This window comes from Hyperolius riggenbachi, chromosome 7 (assembly GCF_040937935.1).
Source record: "Hyperolius riggenbachi isolate aHypRig1 chromosome 7, aHypRig1.pri, whole genome shotgun sequence".
NCBI lineage: Eukaryota > Metazoa > Chordata > Amphibia > Anura > Hyperoliidae > Hyperolius > Hyperolius riggenbachi.
The window spans coordinates 35,768,142-35,790,854 of NC_090652.1; the positions used below are offsets into that span (position 1 = coordinate 35,768,142).

General features: G+C 45.2%; 1 protein-coding gene across 13 annotated transcripts in view; it reads left to right on the forward strand.

The window, feature by feature from the left end:
• The window catches only part of LOC137525476 (peptidyl-prolyl cis-trans isomerase G-like), a 309,707-nt gene that overhangs the window by 275,659 nt on the left and 11,335 nt on the right, over positions 1-22,713 (forward strand). For all 13 annotated transcript variants that reach the window (XM_068246576.1, XM_068246575.1, XM_068246574.1 and 10 more), the window contains one exon: positions 9,761-9,889. In XM_068246576.1, coding sequence (XP_068102677.1) covers positions 9,761-9,889 — 129 coding nt within the window. The remainder of the gene's footprint in view (positions 1-9,760; positions 9,890-22,713) is intronic.

A 22,713-nucleotide genomic window follows, 5' to 3' on the forward strand; every position in this document is an offset into this window, starting at 1 on the left:
CACCCCCACCAGCACTCCTGTTCGCAGGAGCAGCAGCAGCAGCAGCCGCCCAGCAGTTCCTGGGGACTTGGTCATCACGTTGACCCCAGCGGGCAGCCTACCCTCACTGAGCGAGCTATTCATTCCAGGCACCGTGATCAAAATCAGAGCTGTTACCCGCAGCGAGTTTGAGGAGGATATTCTGCGCGCAATTGGCTATGTGGAGGAGTCACAGATGCAGACGGTGGTTGTTGGGGGGGGGGGGGTTCCTTGCATGTGGCAGCAGAAGAGGAGTTTGGGGGGTCATCATCCAAGCAGCAGTTGTTTGAGGAGGGGGAGTATGATGTTGATGATGAGATGAAGGACCGTGACTACCATTCACAGGATGCAGATGTCAGCTCTGACTCTGAGGAGGAGGATGCATCAGTGAGTTTGGCATGGAGTTTCAGCATTGCAGACAGTGGCAGGAGCAGCAGTGGGCATGGAATGCGGGACCGACAGCCTGCTGCTTCATCTTCTGTTACTTGTACCACCAGCCGCACCACTCAACCCCCAGCCGCCACAGGGAGAAAAGCAGCAGCATCCCATTCAGGCTGCAGGGGAATCTTCACGTTACCAATCTGGCGGTTTTTCACTCTGCCCACAGTGGACAGCAAGCAGGGATGCTCATCCAATATTTGGATGTCCGAACTACCCAGATAATCCAAACTTTTTCCACTATCCGAACTATGATTTGGATTCTGGAAAGCTGTGTAAATCCGAATAGCACTATCCGAGCAAACCTGGATATCTATCTGAAATCCAGAATCCGGTCGGATAGCTAGTTTGGATACCCAAATAGAGGCATTCAATGGCAAAAATGAGAGAGAGAGAGTTTTGGAAGCAATGTAAGCCATTTAAAGGCCACTTCCGGTTTTCTATCCGGATATCCGAATCAGTTCGGATTTTCCCAGATAATGGGTTCGGATATCCGATTCTATTCGGATTCCGAAAAGTTCGGATTCGGATATCTGATTCGGATCCGGATATCTGGGTTGGTATCTGGGGGGACTAAGGGAGAAGAAAAAAATGCCGGATGGCAAGTGAGACTGCTCACGCAAGTATCGTGTGAGTTCAGCTGCACCCTGGCTCGCAATGCCTACTCCTCCTCCAGCAAAAACCTCCTCCTCCCCAGGCTGGGCTCCCATGAGAAATTGCGGCATTGGACTCGGAGCGCCTTGGCGCTGGAGAGCTGGGGGCAGGGCTTCAATAAATTAATGAAAAATAAAGTAATAAAAAAAAAATGTAAAAGCATTTTGGGAGAAGATTGCCCTAGAGAGTGTATGTAAGGGGCACATTTATTAAAGAAGCCAAACTTTATCTCGGATCCACTTTAAAAGTGGGTGTGGCCATAACTAAATTGGGTGTGGTTACACATTGCATAGATTTACCAATACAGTCTATGGCAACCTTCCCTGAGGCCCAGAAATATTTCTTGATGCATACATGTAACATCTGCATTATACTGGTTACTGAACAAAAGCAAAACGTAACCCCAATCCTGCATCAAGACAGACTCTGTCTTTTATACTTAAAAACACACCTGAGGTGAGAGGTATATGGAGGCTGACATATTTATTGCCTTTTAAACAATGCACATTGCCTGGCTGTCCTGTTGATTCTCTGCCTCTAATACATTTAGCCATAGACCCTGAACAAGCATTCAAATCAGATGTATCTGACTGCAGTGTGGAGCTGACTGGAGCAAATTCAAATCAATCTAGGACTGATTTAGCCAAAGATGGTGCAGTCTGCAGTGGCAGTGTGCAATCTAGACCACCTGGCTGGAACCTAGTACAGAGGGTGAGTAAGCTAGAAGGCAGGAGGTTCAGTGAGAAGACAGGACAGTGGATTGTAAACAGGGGTGGCTTCTAAGATGTTTTTTTGCGGGTGCTATGCAAGTGCTAGATCCACTGCAGGGGTAGCTGACCTGTGGTAAAATTGGCTTGTCTGTGCACTGGAAAGTGGGCGTGGTAATGACAGGTCATGAGCAGGGCCAAATGTTCATGAACTTAGCAGCAGTTAGTAATTAGACATCAACAGGAAACTTTGAATGAAGCCCCCTCTCCTAATAAAAAATGATATCCTACTTACTATACATATAGCAGAGATTAGATTGTAAGATCCTCTGAGGACAGTCAGTGACATGACTATGTACTCAGTAAAGTACTGCAGAAGATGTCAGTGCTATATAAATACATAATAATAATATGGTAGGATATTAGTAGGGATGGGACGAATCCACAATTTCTTCGAATCCGAATCCGAATCTAAAAAGGTTCTCGAATATCTCGAACCTTTCGAATCCCGAATCTAACGAATCCTGCACATAAGAATTGTGCGATCCATGCAATAGTTGCCCGCACTATAGGTAGCTAGGTAAAGGTGTCTTCAGTATAGCTAGCAAGGTATAGGGGCCTTCAGTATAGGTTGCAAGGTATAGTGGCCTTCAGTATAGGCAGCAGGGTATAGTGGCCTTCATTATAGGCAGCCAGGTATAGTGGCCTTCAGTATAGGCAGCAGGGTATAGGGGTCTTCAGTATAGGCAGCAGGGTATAGGGGTCTTCAGTATAGGCAGCAGGGTATAGGGGGCTTCAGTATAGGTAGCAGGGTATAGGGGCCTTCAGTATAGGCAGCAGGGTATAGGGGCCTTCAGTATAGGTAGCAGAGTATAGGGGGCTTCAGTATAGGTAGCAGGGTATAGGGGCCTTCAGTATAGGCAGCAGGGTATAGGGGCCTTCAGTATAGGTAGCAGAGTATAGGGGCCTTCAGTATAGGTAGCAGGGTATAGGGGCCTTCAGTATAGGTAGCAGGGTATAGGGGCCTTCAGTATAGGTAGCAGGCTATGGGGGTGCTTCAGTATAGGTAACAGGCTATGGGGGGCTTCAGTATAGGTAGCAGGCTATGGGGGTGCTTCAGTATAGGTAACAGGCTATGGGGGGCTTCAGTATAGGTAGCAGGCTATGGGGGGCTTCAGTATAGTTAGCAGGCTATGGGGGTGCTTCAGTATAGGTAACAGGCTATGGGGGGGTTTCAGTATAGGTAGCAGGCTATGGGGGGCTTCAGTATAGGTAGCAGGCTATGGGGGGCTTCAGTATAGTTAGCAGGCTATGGGGGTGCTTCAGTATAGGTAACAGGCTACGGGGGGCTTCAGTATAGGTAGCAGGCTATGGGGGGGCTTCAGTATAGGTAGCAGGCTATGGGGGGGCTTCAGTATAGGTAACAGGCTATGGGGGGCTTCAGTATAGGTAGCAGGCTATGGGGGGCTTCAGTATAGGTAGCAGGCTATGGGGGGCTTCAGTATAGGTAGCAGGCTATGGGGGGCTTCAGTATGGGGGGCTTCAGCATAGTTAGCAGGCTATGGGGGCTTTAGTATAGGTAGCATGCTATGGGGGGCTTCAGTATGGGGGGCTTCAGTATAGTTAGCAGGCTATGGGGGCTTTAGTATAGGTAACAGGCTATGGGGGCTTCAATATAGGTAGCAGGCTATGGGGGGGCTTCAGTATAGGTAGCAGGCTATGGGGGGCTTCAGTATGGGGGGCTTCAGCATAGTTAGCAGGCTATGGGGGGCTTTAGTATAGGTAGTAGGCTATGGGGGGCTTCAGTATAGATAGCAGGCTATGAGGGGCTGCAGTATAGGTAGCTGGGTAATCCTCCTCCCTCCCCCCGCAGCCTCCTCCACTCGTCCCCCTGCATACATAAGGAGAAGCAGCCTCTCACCTCCAGCATCAGCGTGGAACCCGGAGCAGCAGACTTCTCCCTTCACTTCCTGGTTCCCCCTAGTGGCCACCTGACCGGCTCTTACTGATGACGCGTAGTAAGAGCCGGTCACTAGGGAGAATAAGGAAGTGTGCAGGAGGTCTGCCGCTCCGGGCTCCACGCTGGAGGTGAGAGGCTGCTTCCTCTTATTTATGCGGCGGGCGAGCGGAGGCGGCTGCGGGGAGCGGGGGAAGGACAATTGCGAGCGGGGGAAGCGGCGGATGCGCGGCGATGCAGCGTCGGGATTCGGCGGATTCGGCGAACGGAAAATGGCGTCGGGATTCGAGTCCACGAATCTCGAATATTTCCTAATATTCGAGGGATTCGTGGATTCGCCGGATTCGTCGTCCCATCCCTAGATATTAGACTATGACTATGGTAGGATTAGATTGTGAGCTCCTCTGAGGACAGTCAGTGACATGACTATGTACTTTGTAAAGTGCTGCAGAAGATGTCAGTGATATATAATATATATAATAATAATAATATGGTAGGACATTAGACTAGGACTATGGTAGGATTAGATTGTGAACTTATCTGAAGACAGTCAGTGACATGACTATGTACTCTGTAAAGTGCTGCAGAAGATGTCAGTGCTTACCGATACTGTCCGACAATGGTGCTTGCTTGATCGGTCCGGATCAGTGGCCTCCGGTCTGTCTGTGCCTGGACACTTAGGTAGCCTGGTGGGAGGGTGGGCTGCTAGGTAGTCTGGTGGGAGGGTGGGAGGGAGAGTGGGCTGCAAGGTAGCCTGGTGGGAGGGTGGGCTACTAGGTAGCCTGGTGGGAGAGTGGGCTTCTAGGTAGCCTGGTGGGAGGGTGGGCTACTAGGTAGCCTGGTGGGAGGGTGGGCTGCTAGGTAACCTGGTGGGAGGGTGGGCTGCTAGGTAGCCTGGTGGGAGGGTGGGCTGCTAGTTAGCCTGGTGATAGGGTGGGAGGGAGGGTGCGCTGCTAGGTAGCCTGGTGGGAGGGAGAGAGGGTGGGCAGCTAGGTAGCCTGGTGGGAGGAAGGGAGGGTGGGCAGCTAGGAAGCCTGGTGGGAGGAAGGGAGGGTGGGCAGCTAGGAAGCCTGGTGGGAGGAAGGGAGGGTGGGCAGCTAGGAAGCCTGGTGGAAGGAAGGGAGGGTGGGCAGCTGAGAAGCCTGGTGGGAGGAAGGGAGGGTGGGCAGCTAGGTAGCCTGGTGGGAGGAAGGGAGGGTGGGCAGCTAGGTAGCCTGGTGGGAGGGAGGGTAGGCTATTAGGTAGCTAGGTAGCCTGGTGGGAGGGAGGGTGGGCTATTAGGTAGCTAGGTAGCCTGGTGGGAGGGAGGGTAGGTAGCTAGGTAGCCTGGTGAGAGGAAGGGTAGGTAGCTAGGTAGCCCTGTGGGAGGGAGGGTGGGTAGCTAGGTAGCCTGGTAGGAGGGAGGGTGGGAAGCTAGGTAGTCTGGTGGGAGGGAGGGTGGGTGGCTAGGTAGCCTGGTTCAGCTAGGTAGCCTGGTGGGAGGGAGGGAGGTCAGCTAGGTAGCCTGGTGGAGGGTGGGCAGCTAGGTAGCCTGGTGGGAGGGAGGGTGATCTTTTAAATGCCTGCTCCCCCCATTTCTCTTTCCGCTCTGGCATCCTTTAATAGACTGCCACTGAGCAGAGACAACAAAACATTCAATCTACTTTGTAAATGTTTAAATATAAAACAAAACCATGGGATATCTAAAAAAAAAAAACATTTTTAGACATGGGAAGATAAATACAATTGTTTATCTCATCCGTTTATTTTCACCTCGGGTTCACTTTTAGGCCCGGTTCACATTAGCGTTCCCTGTCCGAATCCGCCTGATCGGATCCGGACCGTATACTGTACAGACGGAACGTACGTTCCGCATAGCAATGCAAAGTCTATGCGGACGTTCACACGCGTCCGTTCCGTACAGTGCGGAGCCGGACCGGATCCGGACACTTTTCCAACATGCGCTATTTTTTGGTCCGGCTCATCCAGCCCACGCACCCGGACCGGAGCCTGACTGCACCATCCGGAAACAGAAACCAATGGGAAACGGAAGCACAGAACACACTGGCTACAAACACCTGACGTTCTACCCCACTTCCTATGCGTATTCTAGCGGCGATTTTGGATGGGGACACATGGGCAAGCATTTTGGAGTGGAGCACCAGTGACTTTTAACGTGCTGGAGCTGTTGGCAGTATGTCAGAGGTGGAGGTGAGTCCTAAACAGCGGAGGACCTGATTCCACAGGTGCACCTTCTGCTGACCTCCCAGACCCCAACATTTTTATTTATTTCTACTCTCTTTTGCCAAACTGATCCGGATTGCATCCTGATGTACACCTGATGCAACCTGACCGGATAGGATCCGGATCAGAACCGTACGGTTCCGATCCGATCCGGATCCGGTCAGGTCATCCGGTCCATTTGGCAGAGAAACGCAAGTGTGAACGGGGCCTAAGGTGCTGGTAGCACTGGTAAAATTGGCACTGCATAGACCGCAATGTTAATTGCGGCTATAGTGATGTCCAGATGTAATTTAAGTGATATTCTACTATAATATTACCCATTGCCCAATAGAAGAATATTAGTAAATTTACTGATATTCCTAGTAGCGGTAATCTCTGGCGCTCAAATCACTGCAGCGTCTTTTTTATATGCATGCTGTCAGGCACACAGACTGTAGTGAAATTATGTTTATTGATTACTAGCTGACGTAAGCATGTTTAAAAACTGGCTCTAGTTCTCTGTCCTGTCGCTGCGTGTCAGTTTGCATGCACATGCACCCGTCTGCTTTACGCGCACTAGTATGCCCGGCTTCATGGCCCCGTCCTGTCCCAACAGCTGTCCGTGCTGTACAGATGCCCAGTAGCAAAAAACACAGACACAGGGACAAATGTGGACGCAGCGACACAGGGATATTATTGCATAGGATAGTGTAATATACACTCACCTAAAGGATTATTAGAAACACTATACTAATACGGTTTGACCCCCTTTCACTTTCAGAACTGCCTTAACTCTGCATGGCATTGATTCAACAAGGTGCTGAAAGCATTCTTTAGAAATTTTGACCCACATTGATAGGATAGCATTTTGCAGTTGATGGAGATTTGAGGGATGCACATCCAGGGCACAAAGCTCCCGTTCCATCACATCCCAAAGATGCTCTATTGGGTTGAGATCTGGTGACTGTGGGGCCATTTTAGTACAGTGAACTCATTGTCATGTTCAAAAAACCAATTTGAAATGATTCAAGCTTTTTGACATGGTGCATTATCCTGCTGGAATTAGCCATCAGAGGATGGGTACATGGTGGTCATGAAGGGATGGACATGGTCAGAAACAATGCTCAGGTAGCCCATGGCATGTAAACAATGCCCAATTGGCACTAAGGGGCCTAAAGTGTGCCAAGAAAACATCCCCCACATCATTACACCACCACTCCACCACCACCAAGGCATGATGGATCCATGTTTTCATTCTGTTTACGCCAAATTCTGACTCTATCGAGACTCATCAGACCAGGCAACATTTTTCCAGTCTTCAACTGTCCAATTTTGGTGAGCTCATGCAAATTGTAGCCTCTTTTTCCTATTTGTAGTGGAGATGAGTGGTACTCGTGGGGTCTTCTGCTGTTGTAGCCCATCCACCTCATGGTTGTGCATGTTGTGGCTTCACAAATGCTTTGCTGCATACCTCGCTTGTAACGAGGGATTATTTCAGTCAACGTTGTTCTTCTATCAGCTTGAATCAGTCGGCCCATTCTCCTGTGACCTCTAGCATCAACAAGGCATTTTCACCCACAGGACTGCTGCATACTGGATGTTTTTCCCTTTTCACACCATTCTTTGTAAACCCTAGAAATGGTTGTGCGTGAAAATCCCAGTAACTGAGCAGATTGTGAAATACTCAGACCGGCCCATCTGGCACCAACAACCATGCCACACTCAAAATTGCTTAAATCACCTTTCTTTCCCACTCTGACATTCAGTTTGGAGTTCAGGAGATTGTCTTGACCAGGACCACACCCTTAAAGAGAATCTGTATTGTTAAAATCGCACAAAAGTAAACATACCAGTGCGTTAGGGGACATCTCCTACTACCCTCTGTCACAATTTCGCCGCTCCTCGCCGCATTAAAAGTGGTTAAAAACAGTTTTAAAAAGTTTGTTTATAAACAAACAAAATGGCCACCAAAACAGGAAGTAGGTTGATGTACAGTATGTCCACACATAGAAAATACATCCATACACAATCAGGCTGTATACAGCCTTCCTTTTGAATCTCAAGAGATCATTTGTGTGTTTCTTTCCCCCTGCAGCTATCTTCCACTGAAGTGTCAGGCTGTTTCTTCCTGCAGAGTGCAGACAGCTCTGCCTGTATGTAATTCTTCAGTATGTGAAAGCCCAGCCAGCTCAGAGGAGGATTTATCCAGCTTGTAAAAGATAAGAGAGAAGAGAGAAGCTGCTCTAATCCTAAATAATACACAGGCAATGTGCAGAGAGGGGCCTGGAAGGGGGAGATGCATCACAGAACCACAACACTGAAGAACTTGGCAGCCTTCCAGACACAGGCTGACAAGTCTGACAAGAGAGAGATAAGTTGATTTATTACAGAGATGGTGATAGTAGAACGTGCTGCAGTAAGCCAGAACACATTAGAATAGCTTTTGGAACTTGTAGGAAGATAAAAAACAGGATGCAATTTTTGTTACGGAGTCTCTTTAAATGCATTGAAGCAACTGCCATGTGATTGGTTGATAACTGCATTAATGAGAAATTGAACAGGTGTTCCTAATAATCCTTTAGGTGAGTGTATACACAAGTGAAAATACTGCAAACAAATGCACTATTTTCAAATATATATGTGAGATTACAGCAAAACACTTGGGCCCGTGCGCAGGTCACTTTTTGTCTTGAGTTTTCTCCTAGGTGATATTTTAATAACTTGCCATAAAATGCCTCTTAAAGAGAAGCCGAGGTGTGTTTAAAGAATGTTATCTGCATACAGAGGCTGGATCTGCCTATACAGCCCAGACTCTGTTGCTATCCCAAACCCCACTAAGGTCCCCCTGCACTCTGCAATCCCTCATAAATCACAGCCGTGTTGTGAGGCTGTGTTTACATCTGTAGTGTCAGTCTCAGCTGCTAACCCGCCTCCTGCATAGCTCCGGTCCTTGCCCCCATCCCTTCCCTCCAATCAGCAGGGAGGGAAGGGATGCAGGCGGGGACCGGAGTTCTGCAGGAGGCGGGGAGAGCAGCAGACTGACACTATAGAGATAAACACAGCCAGCTCTGACAAGCTGTTTGTCAGCAGCGTGGCTGTGATTTATGAGAGATTGCAGAGTGCAGGGGGACCTTAGGGGGGTTTGGGATAGCAACAGAGGCTGGGCTGTATAGGCAGATCCAGCCTCTGTATGCAGATAATATTCTTCAAACTCACCTCGGGTTCTCTTTAAGTCACCAGCAAGCAAGAAAATACTCAAAATAAATTTGACAAAACCCTTTCCTGGCAGAGAATAGCCTCTGAGGGCAGAGGATAGATAATATAATGTGAATAGTTCATGTATTTTGGCTTTGAACTCTCTCAGATTGTGAGAAAGGCTTTATCATTCAGCTGAGACAATATTACTTGTTTAGCTGATTCACAAAAACTAAAACTGTGGAATTCTTAAAAAAATTAAAAAAAATAATAATTTTTAGGAAATACAATTTTTTTCCATCAGTTTAGTTTCACCTCGTGTTTCCACCAAGGCCTTAATCCATGTGGACAGTCTGAGGTATGTTCACTTTTCTATGCGAACAGGCTTGTGTCTCTATAAGTATGAATTCAGAGTGTATTAGCATGCTCTGATAGAAAATAATGAGATTGTCCATAACATTGGCTCCAGGACTTAATTCCTAGATTGTACCGGTAATATGATATTCATGAAATGTGAAGAAAAAGTTTTGCTGAAAATTAAGTTTGACATATTTTCATAATATTCTGCATTTTTTCCTTCAATGTGAAGAAGACAGACATGTGTGGCGACCTGAGGAGGCTGAGCGGAGTTCTCCACATCCAGTGAGATGGGAGAGAGAACATTATATGATTGAGCATCCAGGATCCTCACGTGAAAGAACACAACAAGGAAACTATGGTAAGGTAACAATTGCTGAGACTATTTATCTTAATTGTAGTTTTATTTGAGTTTTATCATTTCCTGAACAAAGTAGTTTGATTGTCTGCCTCACAGGACCATAATTAGGACCAAACATAATTAGGCAGCTTACCTCATTAAAGACACCACTTACAGTACAGTACAAAAAGGGATTTTATGTAGCACAAGAAGGGATTTTATTTACAAAATTGACCATAATTAAGCTGGGTGGAAGCTAATATCATTGTACAAGCCACCAGGCCCTGAATAATTAGCAGGTAATTTGAACCCAATTCTTTGCCCAAAAATTTGGGTGCAGCAACAGAACCAATGTTAATTTTCTAAATAGGGGTCTGCGGTGCGTAATTTGGTTGCCAGAGGCACCAGAATTAGGAGATATTATTGGCGGACTCTGGCTTATACCTCTGGGGAAAAAAGTGCCCAACTTGTCAAATAGGTCGACGTGGCCGTACTAACACCTGTGAATGAGCATGGGTGCAAGTAGCATGGAACATGGAGCCACTTATGCAGGATTTTTTCCTCTGTGCTTGAGCAGCTCCATGCTACTGCATAACTGCAGGTTGTCAGTGCGGTCAGGCAGTGCAGATGCACTCATTCATGGACAGGACACCATTCATGGACAGGACAGGCATGACCATGAACTTTCATAGTCTATCCTAAGCAGTAGCGTTAGTCTCGAGGAAGATGTGGTAACCTCTGGAGGATCTGCTGAGGAAGTTAACTAACTTTTTTTTTTAGAATTCACAGGTGTGCTTTAAAGGAACACTATCGATTAGCATGTTTTTTTCAGTTGAGATAGGAATGTTTGGGAAGTGCTGCTAAGTACTGTGGTATACTGCTTACATCTTTGTTTATGGTTATCAAAATACTTTCACACTTTACTGACTGCATATCTAGTGGGTGAGTGAACCATGAGGGGGGATTCCCTCATACTACATCTGTTAACCCTGTGTGTGAGAGAAAGCCCTCACTAGCTGTGTCTCTCTGACTGAGCTGTCTACATGAGAGCAGAGGAAATGTGTCTTGTTTGTAATAGTGTGTGAAACCTGACACCACAACTTTTTATATAACTCTTACATGCAAAGAAAAGCAGTGCCTGTGTCACATACCTCACGAAGCACAGACTGCCCTTGCCAATCAATTGGTCCAATAACGCTACAACCTATACACAACTAATTACAGATTTTGCCTATGATATTTAACATGAAAAGTAGGAAAATGTTTACACAGCTACTTAGACATTATTTGTACATTGTCATTTTAGAACACTTGGTTTGATAGTGTTTCTTTAACAAGTTCAGCCTTCAGTCGTTTTCACCTCCCATTCATTCGCCAATAACTTTATTACTACTTATCATAATTAATTGATCTATATCTTGTTTTTTCTGCCACCAATTAGGCTTTCTTTGGGTTGTACATTTTACTAAGAATTAGTTTTTCTAAATGCATTTTAACAGGAATATTAAGAAAAAAATGGAAAAATGTCATTATTTCTCAGTTTCTGGCCATCATAGCTTTCAAATAATACATGCTACCATAGTTAGTACAAAACTTTAAGGATAATATCAAAAAGGAATGCAGACCAAGATGGTAATGTCAAAACCTATTTATTACGAAAAAATCTATACCAAAAAAAGATCAATTTCCTATTATCAAAAAAACACCCATTAAAAACTCTAAAAAATGATTGCAAGGTGGCCACCCCACATCAGAAAATGGTACCGTCACATAACTCACACATCACCACATACACTACTACACAGACACACTGAAAGGCTGCTACAATGTCCAGTGAATGAGCCGTCCAGCAGAGATCTTTCTATATATCCACAGTTCCACTGTTCACAAAGCAAATCTGTCGTTAACTGCAGCCTATTTTAAATCCCTCAAAGCTTGATCCAGAAACTGCATAAAGTCCTAAAATTTGCAGATACTATAAGCAGATACGGTAATCTCAAACATTCCTTCTTTGGAGCAAAGCAGAGAATATACAGTTCATGCAAGAAGCTTGAATTATGCAGCAAGACTGCCCTTGGAGTATTAGGTTAGTTGTTAGTATATTGGAGAGCAAAGGGCAAGGCATAAATGCAGTTCATTAAGCAACAGAGGTATGCAGCAGGTATACAATACCACAGTAGATGGTATCCATGTGAGGGAAATAGCAGCCAAGTCACAGCGCAGGCAGCAACGTGTAGTTAGGCGAGGTCCAGTCCAACCAGAGGCTACCAACTTCCCAGGATTCAGACGTGAAAGTCCCTGAGAGCGTGCTCTCAAAGGTGTCAACGGAGCTGCAAGGCAAACCGATGAGTCTGGGGGTGGTGGACGGTCCTATAGTCAGCGGGGAGGCCAGCCAGCAACGTCAAACACCCACGCCGGGGTTCCCGTCATGTTTCGCCGGTCTCCTTCCGGCTTTTACGAGGGAGGCATTGTATCACTTGGCGTGCTCTTGCATGTCTTTTAAAGTACTAAATCTGTGCCCTGTGCACGTGCATCTCACAGCCACGCCCCCAAAGTTCACCGCTTCGTGGAACGCAGGACCTGATGCCGACTGTGCATCCTCCGTTGCAGAGGAAATAGTGGACGGGACGGGAGGCAGGGTACACAGCAGGAACGAGTCCTGCATGGACATGAAGGATGCTGCGCACACATATCCACACAAACAGGAATACACACAGAAAAAATGTACAAAAAATCTCTTTTCAATTGTTTGCTTCAAAATACATGAAATAACTTGAGCGTAGCAATAAACCTACTTTTATTTACTATTCAAAACACAAAAGAAAAACTACCATAGTTAAAACCCACGTATTTTATTTGCCCATTTGTCCCGGTTATTATACCATAGAAATTATATCACTATCACAATGTATGGTGCCAATATTTTATTTGGAAATAAAGGTGCATTTTTTTCAGTTTTGCGTCCGTTGCTATCTACAAGCTTATAATGTAAAAAATAATAGTGATTGTAATTTTTTTTCTAATTAAAAATTGTATTTGGGTATTGTGTGTAGTGTGGGAGGTAAACAGTTAATTTTAAATGTAATTGTTTGTGTGGTTATGAAAAAACAAATGTAGATGTAGTTTTACTATTTGGCCACAAGAGGACCACTGTCATTTTTTTTTTTATTCATGTAAGTGAAGGGAGGACATGAAACTTTTTTTTTCTTTAGAAAGATTATGGCTTCTAGAAGGAGCCATAGGCCTTTTTAACAGGGACTTACATCAATGAATGGGATCTGAGTTCTCTGGGCTAAAGGGCGCCGACGTGATTTGCCACAGGAGTGCGCAGCAGCCTTTTGGATGTAGCAGATACGTCCAAAAGGCTTAAATGGTTAATGAGATTGGTGAAGCTAAAAAAAAAAAGATTTTAACAGGAGAAATTTGTTTTAGTGTATATACTGAGGGAGAAATAAAATAATTTCAGGGAGCCAGAACTGGTTTATAATCCCATATATTAGAGATAAACCTAGTATATGGAACAATCCTCAAAAAGTAGGATTGTCTGCCCGACATCCACTATGCTATGTTTGGGGGTATCTCCTTGGGCACCACCCCCCTACTTGTTTGCAATGCTTGGAAAGTTTCTCATTTCTTATGTAGAGGTTATCTTTATCTCCAGATTGAACCCCTGAAGGGTGTATTAGGGGGTGAGGGGGTAAACCTAACTGTTAACCCCTTGATAGGGGTGCTAATGGATAACTAGTACAATTTGAGAAATGCCCTTTGACAAAGAAGGTTTTGTCACCTCCTAAAAGGACTGGTGCAGGTGCTTCCTCAGGTGACCTCTTTAAAGGGAATGAGCCATGAGTTGCGCATCTCTTTAAGACCTTATTTCCTTTAAGACAACAAATTTCCTGTAAAGAGATCATATGAAGAAACTGGCTGTTATCTGTGAGACTTGTCATGGTATTACCATATTTTATGGACCATAAGACACTCTAGACCATAAGACGCACCTAGGTTTAGAGGGCAAAAACCAGGGGAAATATATATATATATGTAACACCTCTATAATGCTTGAACTGTAAAGAAATCCTCCAGACACCAATCAAGTTCTTTTTAAGAAATATTTGTATTAAATCATATAGATAAAAAAATTCAGTGACAAAACACATTCATAAACTTCTTCTTAGCAGATGAGTATAGGTAGGCCTCTGTATACATCCGCCTGCTGGGATCAGGGCTAGTTCAGGAAACATATATGTGATACAGTTTATTTGCATTAACTTGCCAGAATTTTCCTCACACAGCGCTCCACTATCTGACACTTCTTCACCGCTGTCTTTTTAAAGTGGACCTGAATTCTTGCACAGGACAGAAGGAAACGTAGAGAAATGTCTGGCGGTTACCTAGCAACATCCAGGATGGGACAGAATATGTGAAGTTGATGATAGTGAATGATCACTTAACATTTAAGAAGCACTGCTGTCTCCTCTGTAATTTGTCTGCCAGCTGTTATCACACAATCTCTTTAGACACTGCACTGCAGTCTTCACTCCTTTTCTTTAATCCTGTCACTTGTTTCTCTGTCTCACTCTTGTATGCTTTGCTGTCCTGCTGTCTCTGTGTCACTGTAATGTCTCTGCTGTTTTCTGTTATCTCTCTCTGTTACAGGTACATTTTAATTTCTTTGTCTTTCTTTCTTATTGCTTACTGTTTTTCTTCTGGCTTATCTCTCCAGTATTGCTGCTCTTTACTGGACTATAGTTGTGAGTGATCTCTCTCCTCTACTGTAATGTCTGCAGCTCTCTTTCTCTTCCTTAGTTTAGTTTTCAGTAAGTGCTCACTTGTCTGTGGCTCTGCCTTGCTCAGACTGTCTCACCAATGGCTGGTCTCTTCTTGTGTCTCTCCTCTATTTCCTCACAAATCAAGTGTATTTCTTGCTGCAGTACAGTATAGTATCCTGACACAAAAAAAAAACTATTGCTGCCTCATCAGCTCAGTCTCCACGGCTACTTGGCTCCTCCCCCTCACTAGCCTTCAACTGTAAAAACTCAACTCTTACTTCCTCCCTGCACATGCCCAGCTTCTCTCTCCTCTTTCCTGCTCATGGGCTCCCCCTAGCGGCACCTGCAGGCTCCTTTTACAGCAGCACTTTCCACAAAAAGTCAATGCATCTGTAACCCTTGGTGTGTGTGTCTGTTGCAATGACACACACACAGGGTTACATTCACCCCCTTTTTTTCAAATTGTAGTCCCTACAATTTTTCTTTTAACCAAGTCACAGTGTCTATATATAATCCGAACTGTTCAGGAAGCGGGGAATGTTGAGTATTTTTCCATCGTGAGTCGTAGTCTAGTGGTGTTTGTGTAGAGCACCTTTGCTCTCCCTTCTCTGACTTCTCAAACTCTTTGTCTTGAGCTACCTTGACATTTGTAAGCTGAATGGTTTCCAATGAACACTGTGTCCGTTTAGAACGCTTGAGCCGTTGAGGTTGTGGCATCGGTTGCCAATACGATTCCACTTCCTTTCTTTGAAAAGTATCTGTTCTATGTTGTAATACTTCATCTCCTACTAAGAAGTCATTAATCATTACTTTCTGACTAGGTCCTGGTATTTCTTTATTTATCCAACTACTTTCTTCAGCCTTCTCATTGCCTAAATCTTCTGGTGCTCTACCCTGAGCATGAATAATAAGTTCCTCTGGAGTCTTATTTTTCTTTCCTTCATTAGTTCCAGCTTCCAGAAAGCTTCCAGTATCACTTGTTGTTCTTCCTGGTTGAGGAACAGATGAATCCTGATCACACCTCTGTCTAAATTCTTCATATAAAGTAGGTTGTACAGGGTTTGTTGCTCCTCCTTGTTTCTTGCTGTACAAGAAGCTCTTCAAGTGATAATCACCATAGTTTCCCCGAGGCTTATATGGAATCCAACATCTTGCATCCTTGCTACCTTGAACTGGAGTACCACCAGGACCAGTTAAATTAGCGGCCTCTGTTCCTTTCCTTCCTTTCACAATGTCAAATTCAACTGATTCTCCATGTCTTAGACTGTGAAGATAATGCCTGGGGTTGTTCTTCCTAATGCCTGACCAGTGCACAAACACATCTTCTTTGGTGTCATTCCGATTTATAAATCCATAGCCATTTCGCACATGAAACCATTTAACAGTTCCTAGAACTTTGGGTGTGATGACCTTATTTTTCCTCTTTAATGCATTATCCTTCCATTTCTCTGAGGCCTTCTTGTCTTGTCCTGCCATGCGGGCTACCACTGCAGCATTCTTTAATTTTCTCTGAAAGCTTCGTGCACAGTCTCTAGCAATATGGCCACTATGGTGACAGATCCAACATCCAGATTCCTCTGTGTTTCTATATCTCCACCTTGGATAATCTCTTTTGAATCCATTTTTCTCCATGTATAGTTTCACTTTGGTCAACTCTTCACTTAGTTCTTTGAGTGTTGTTTTTACTTCTCTGAATTCCCCCTCAGTATTATTGATTTTGACTTCAACTGCTGAATTCTTATGAGTAATCATAGTGGTGTTTTGTTGCAGTGTTCCCAGCTGATTGGCTTCTTCCTCCTGACTGAGCTTGATAGCTAAGCTTTGAAGTTTCTGGAAATTCAAACTTGGATGATATTCTACTTTCTGTTTTAAGAATCTTTTAATAAAGTTGCTCCTTAATCCCCATATAAACTGATCTCTCAGCCACACAGCAGAATCTGTGATACTTTGTCCTCTTTCCTTTTCCTCTTTTATCTGTAATCCACTCATTATTTCTTGTAAGGCATTGGCGAACTTAGGAATATTTTCGTTATCCTTCTGAATTCTATCAACAAATCTCTTTCTCCACAAATGCAGGTCTGTAGGATCTCCATATATGTCTTCCAATACCTCGATAATTTGTTTCAGCGATACTGGTGTGGGCAATTTAGCATTAATTACTGTTCGTTGAGCATCTCCCTCCAAGGTTATCATTGCTATTTCCATATGCAGCTCTATGGGCACTTTATAAGCCTGCACAGCACTCTCTATTCTTTCACTCCACTCTCTCAGGGCCATATTATAACCATTGAACCTTGGTAGATATGCAGCTAACATCCCAATAGCGGTCATGGTAAACACTGATGTGTAGCTTGCTGACCATTCTCCTGCAGCCTGAGTAGCTGAAGCATCATTTCTGGTGGATAGTGTAGGCTGAGATTCCATCTTCCAGTTTTAAGGCACTTAGGTAATATCCTGCCGACTGTACGCCAAATGTAACACCTCTATAATGCTTGAACTGTAAAGAAATCCTCCAGACACCAATCAAGTTCTTTTTAAGAAATATTTGTATTAAATCATATAGATAAAAAAATTCAGTGACAAAACACATTCATAAACTTCTTCTTAGCAGATGAGTATAGGTAGGCCTCTGTATACATCCGCCTGCTGGGATCAGGGCTAGTTCAGGAAACATATATGTGATACAGTTTATTTGCATTAACTTGCCAGAATTTTCCTCACACAGCGCTCCACTATCTGACACTTCTTCACCGCTGTCTTTTTAAAGTGGACCTGAATTCTTGCACAGGACAGAAGGAAACGTAGAGAAATGTCTGGCGGTTACCTAGCAACATCCAGGATGGGACAGAATATGTGAAGTTGATGATAGTGAATGATCACTTAACATTTAAAGAGAATCTGTACTCTGAAATTCTTACAATAAAAAGCATACCATTCTATTCATTATGTGCTCCTGGTCCCCTCTGTGCTGTTTCTGCCATTCTCTGCTGCAAACCTGGCTTGTAATTGCCAGTTTTAGGCAGTGTTTACAAACAAACTAACCAGCTTCTAATAGGCTCAGCTAAGCAGAGTGTGTTAGTCACACAGAGCCTGCAGGGGGTGTGTACAGCTTCTAGCTAATCACAAGCAGCCCTGCACATTCCAGTCTGACTGCCTCAGCCTGACTGTGCCGACTATAGAGAGAAGATTAGATCATATAACAGAGATAACACAGCTACTGTGCAATTAGGAAAAGCTGCAGTAAGCCAGACCACATTAGAAAAGGCATAGGAACTTATAGCATAGAAGAAATAAAGATAAACAATTTGTTACAGAGTCTCTTTAAAGAGAATCTGTATTGTTAAAATCGCACAAAAGTAAACATACCAGTGCGTTAGGGGACATCTCCTATTACCCTCTGTCACAATTTCGCCGCTCCCCGCCGCATTAAAAGTGGTTAAAAACTGTTTTAAAAAGTTTGTTTATAAACAAACAAAATGGCCACCAAAACAGGAAGTAGGTTGATGTACAGTATGTCCACACATAGAAAATACATCCATACACAAGCAGGCTGTATACAGCCTTCCTTATGAATCTCAAGAGGTCATTTGTGTGTTTCTTTCCCCCTGTTCTCATGCACTGAAGTTTCAGGCTGCTTGTTTCTTCCTGCAAATAGCTTTGTCCTTGTCTGTAATTCTTCAGTATGTGAAAGCCCAGCCAGCTCAGAGGACGATTTATCCAGCTTGTAAAAGATAAGAGAGAAGCTGCTCTAATCTAAATAACACACAGGCGCAGTGTGTATAGAGGGGCCTGGAAGGGGGAGTGCATAGCAGAACCACAACACTGAAGAACTTGGCAGCCTTCCAGACACAGGCCGACAAGTCTGACAGGGGAAAGATACATTGATTTATTACAGAGACAGTGATAGTATAAAGTGCTGCAGTAAGCCAGAACACATTAGAATAGCTTTTGGAACTTGTAGGATGATAAAAAACAGGATGCAATTTTTGTTACGGAGTCTCTTTAAGAAGCACTGCTGTCTCCTCTGTAATTTGTCTGCCAGCTGTTATCACACAATCTCTTTAGACACTGCACTGCAGTCTTCACTCCTTTTCTTTAATCCTGTCACTTGTTTCTCTGTCTCACTCTTGTATGCTTTGCTGTCCTGCTGTCTCTGTGTCACTGTAATGTCTCTGCTGTTTTCTGTTATCTCTCTCTGTTACAGGTACATTTTAATTTCTTTGTCTTTCTTTCTTATTGCTTACTGTTTTTCTTCTGGCTTATCTCTCCAGTATTGCTGCTCTTTACTGGACTATAGTTGTGAGTGATCTCTCTCCTCTACTGTAATGTCTGCAGCTCTCTTTCTCTTCCTTAGTTTAGTTTTCAGTAAGGGTTCACTTGTCTGTGGCTCTGCCTTGCTCAGACTGTCTCACCAATGGCTGGTCTCTTCTTGTGTCTCTCCTCTATTTCCTCACAAATCAAGTGTATTTCTTGCTGCAGTACAGTATAGTATCCTGACACAAAAAAAAAACTATTGCTGCCTCATCAGCTCAGTCTCCACGGCTACTTGGCTCCTCCCCCTCACTAGCCTTCAACTGTAAAAACTCAACTCTTACTTCCTCCCTGCACATGCCCAGCTTCTCTCTCCTCTTTCCTGCTCATGGGCTCCCCCTAGCGGCACCTGCAGGCTCCTTTTACAGCAGCACTTTCCACAAAAAGTCAATGCATCTGTAACCCTTGGTGTGTGTGTCTGTTGCAATGACACACACACAGGGTTACATTCATATATATATATATATATATATATATATATATATATATATATTGTGAGGGATCAGCTGCAAATGGTGAGTACTCAGCGGGAGATAGCAGCACAGACAGGTGTATTTTCCAAAACAAACAATAGTTTATTGGACAGCAGGCTTCTTAAACAGCAGTCTTTTGGCAGTTTGTAAAGTACAGTTCAAATGAAAACAAAAAGGCCAGTCCAGGCCAGCAGCTTACATTCAGCTTTCAATATCAGGAACACACCAAACTCCATGTGCAGCCTGCACTTTCTCTCCAGAGCAAAAACCAGCTTCCTGGAATCAAACGTGAAGTCTTTCTCAGCAGACTTCCAGACCTTGCTGGTCACACCCACTCTCTCTCCTCCTACTCCAGCCTTTCAAAGCTGCTCTGTTAACCCTGTGTGAGCCTTCTCCAGCAGAAGCCCACATACACAGAGCAATCGATCCACCCAGGATCTGGCGACCAGATGCGCCCGCCCACTCTGCATCTGGTCAGCTCCGGACCCAAGTAAGGTTTTTAACCTCTGTCCATGTGACAGACAGCCAAAACCTTTTTATTCCAGAGCTGCTACTGGATGTAGCGTCTGATCCCAGGTGGAATGTACCTCCCATCCAACACAACCTGGGACAAATCGATTACCTCCTGGGTATCGACTTTGTCACAATATATATATATATATATATATATACTACAGGAAGGGGAAGTGTCAGAAGAAGTGGAGTGTGTCATGCTGGAGTCTAAAAATATATTAAACATTTATTTCTTAAGTAAGGTGCCCAGGACTGGACCAATATTTGTCAGGACTTTGACAGGAAGTGTTTAAAGGACAATGGAAAAGCTGGAAGACTATCACTAAGATATGTGTACAGTACTCTCCTATCAGCTTTACCCTTTCCAATATTTTATGAAGTGCTCCATTATCCCAACAGACAGCAGCAATACAGATCTTTCTTTCACCTGACACAGACAGTGCTGCTGCTGCTGCCTGTGTCAAACCAGTGACAAACCAGTGACCAGTGCTCTGAGTCTACATGCTCCCTGGACTGATCTCATTTGCTGCCTGGGGACCGGGACTATGCAGCATGGCAGGATTGGGGCTCTCTGGTGTGGACACTGACCTTCATATTGCTTGGAACAGCAGGAACTGCCACATCACAGACCGCTCATCATCTTGCAGCCGCTGGATCAGCTGTGCTTCAGAGTGGCTGGCGGGAGAAGGATCAGCTGTTAGATGGCCTGGTCCTCCCAAGGTGTTGTCCCAGCGATGCAGTAAGGGGGTGAAGTATCTTCGGCCAAGCTTCTGCCTGTAAGACTAAACACAGGATTGGGGGAGGGAGCTTCTTCAGCAGTCTGCATCTGGTCAGCTCCGGACCCAAGTAAGGTTTTTAACCTCTGTCCATGTGACAGACAGCCAAAACCTTTTTATTCCGGAGCTGCTACTGGATGTAGCGTCTGATCCCAGGTGGAATGTACCTCCCATCCAACACAACCTGGGACAAATCGATTACCTCCTGGGTATCGACTTTGTCACATACTCCCCCCCTCTGTTCGATCCCGTGGGATCGGACACAGTCTGCGGCAAGACAGAATGCCCTTGATAGAGCATCTGCATTGCCATGCAGTCTTCCAGCTCTGTGCTCCACAGAAAAATTAAAGGACTGTAATGCCAGAAACCAGCGCGTTACCCTTGCATTTTTCTCCTTGTTTTGAGACATCCATGTGAGAGGAGCATGGTCGGTAATGAGGCGAAAGCGACGGCCCAAGAGATAGTACCGTAGAGCCTCGAGTGCCCACTTGATGGCCAGACACTCCCGCTCCACGATACTATATCTTTCTTCGGCTGCGGTCAGCCTTCGACTCAGATACACAACTGGGTGCTCCTCTCCATTGACGATTTGGGATAGGACTGCTCCTAACCCCACAGCTGAAGCATCTGTCTGTACCAGAAACTCTTTTTTAAAATCAGGCGTGACCAAGACTGGACCCCTGCACAATGCCTCCTTAAGACCTTGAAAGGCTTCTTCAGCCTCCTGTCCCCATGGACCCATGGAGGAACTTTTCCCTTTTGTGAGGTTTGTAATGGGAGTGGCCAAAGTGGCAAACTTTGGAATAAACCTCCTATAATAGCCCACCAAACCTAAGAAGGTTCTGACCTGCTTTTTCGTGGTAGGCCTAGGCCAGTCCCTTATGGCCTCCACTTTCTGCACTTGGGGCTTAATCAGACCTCTCCCAATTGTGTACCCCAGGTAACGAGCCTCCTCCAACCCTACTGCACACTTCTTGGGGTTCGCTGTCAGTCCCGCCTTTCTAATGGCATCCAGGACCGCCTGGACTTTCGGAAGGTGGCTTTCCCAATCTGTACTGAAGACGACCACGTCGTCCAAATAAGCCGCAGCATACCGCTGATGCGGCCTGAGGATCTTGTCCATCATCCTTTGAAAGGTGGCTGGGGCCCCTTGCAACCCAAACGGCATCCTGACATACTGAAACAGCCCTTGGGGAGTCGAGAAGGCTGTCTTCTCCTTGGCTGATTCAGTTAAGGGCACCTGCCAATATCCCCGGGTCAGATCTAAGGTGGTGACATATCTTGCGGGGCCCAGCCTTTCGACTAATTCATCTACCCTTGGCATAGGGTAGGCATCAAATTTTGATACCTCATTCAACTTTCTGAAGTCATTACAGAAACGAATGGAACCGTCAGGCTTCGGAACTAGCACTATGGGGCTATTCCATTCGCTGTTGGACTCCTCAATAACCCCCAGTTCCAGCATTCTTTCTACTTCCCCTGCTATGGCCTGTCTGCGAGCTTCAGGTATTCTATAAGGTTTAAGGCGGACCTGTACATGGGGCTCAGTCACAACATCATGCCTGATGACTTGGGTACAACCTGGAAGTTCCGAGAACACCTCTCGATTCCGTAAGAGGAACTCTCGGACCTCCCGTTTCTGTGAAACAGACAGCGTCTCAGCCACCTGTACCAGCTCTATTCCACCCTTGGTGGATTCTTGAGTAACCTGGGAAGCTGCAAGGGCCACCCTCTCTTTCCAGGGTTTCAGTAAATTCACATGATATATCTGTTCTGGCTTCCTCCGGCCAGGCTGGTAAACCCGGTAATTCACCTCCCCGACCTTTTCAATAATCTCATATGGACCTTGCCACTTAGCCAAAAACTTGCTTTCAACCGTGGGAACCAACACCAGGACCCGATCCCCAGGACTGAAAGCTCGAACCTTTGCTGATTTATTATAAACACGAGACTGTGCCTCCTGGGCATGTTGCAAATGCTCTCTGACTAAAGGCATCACCTCT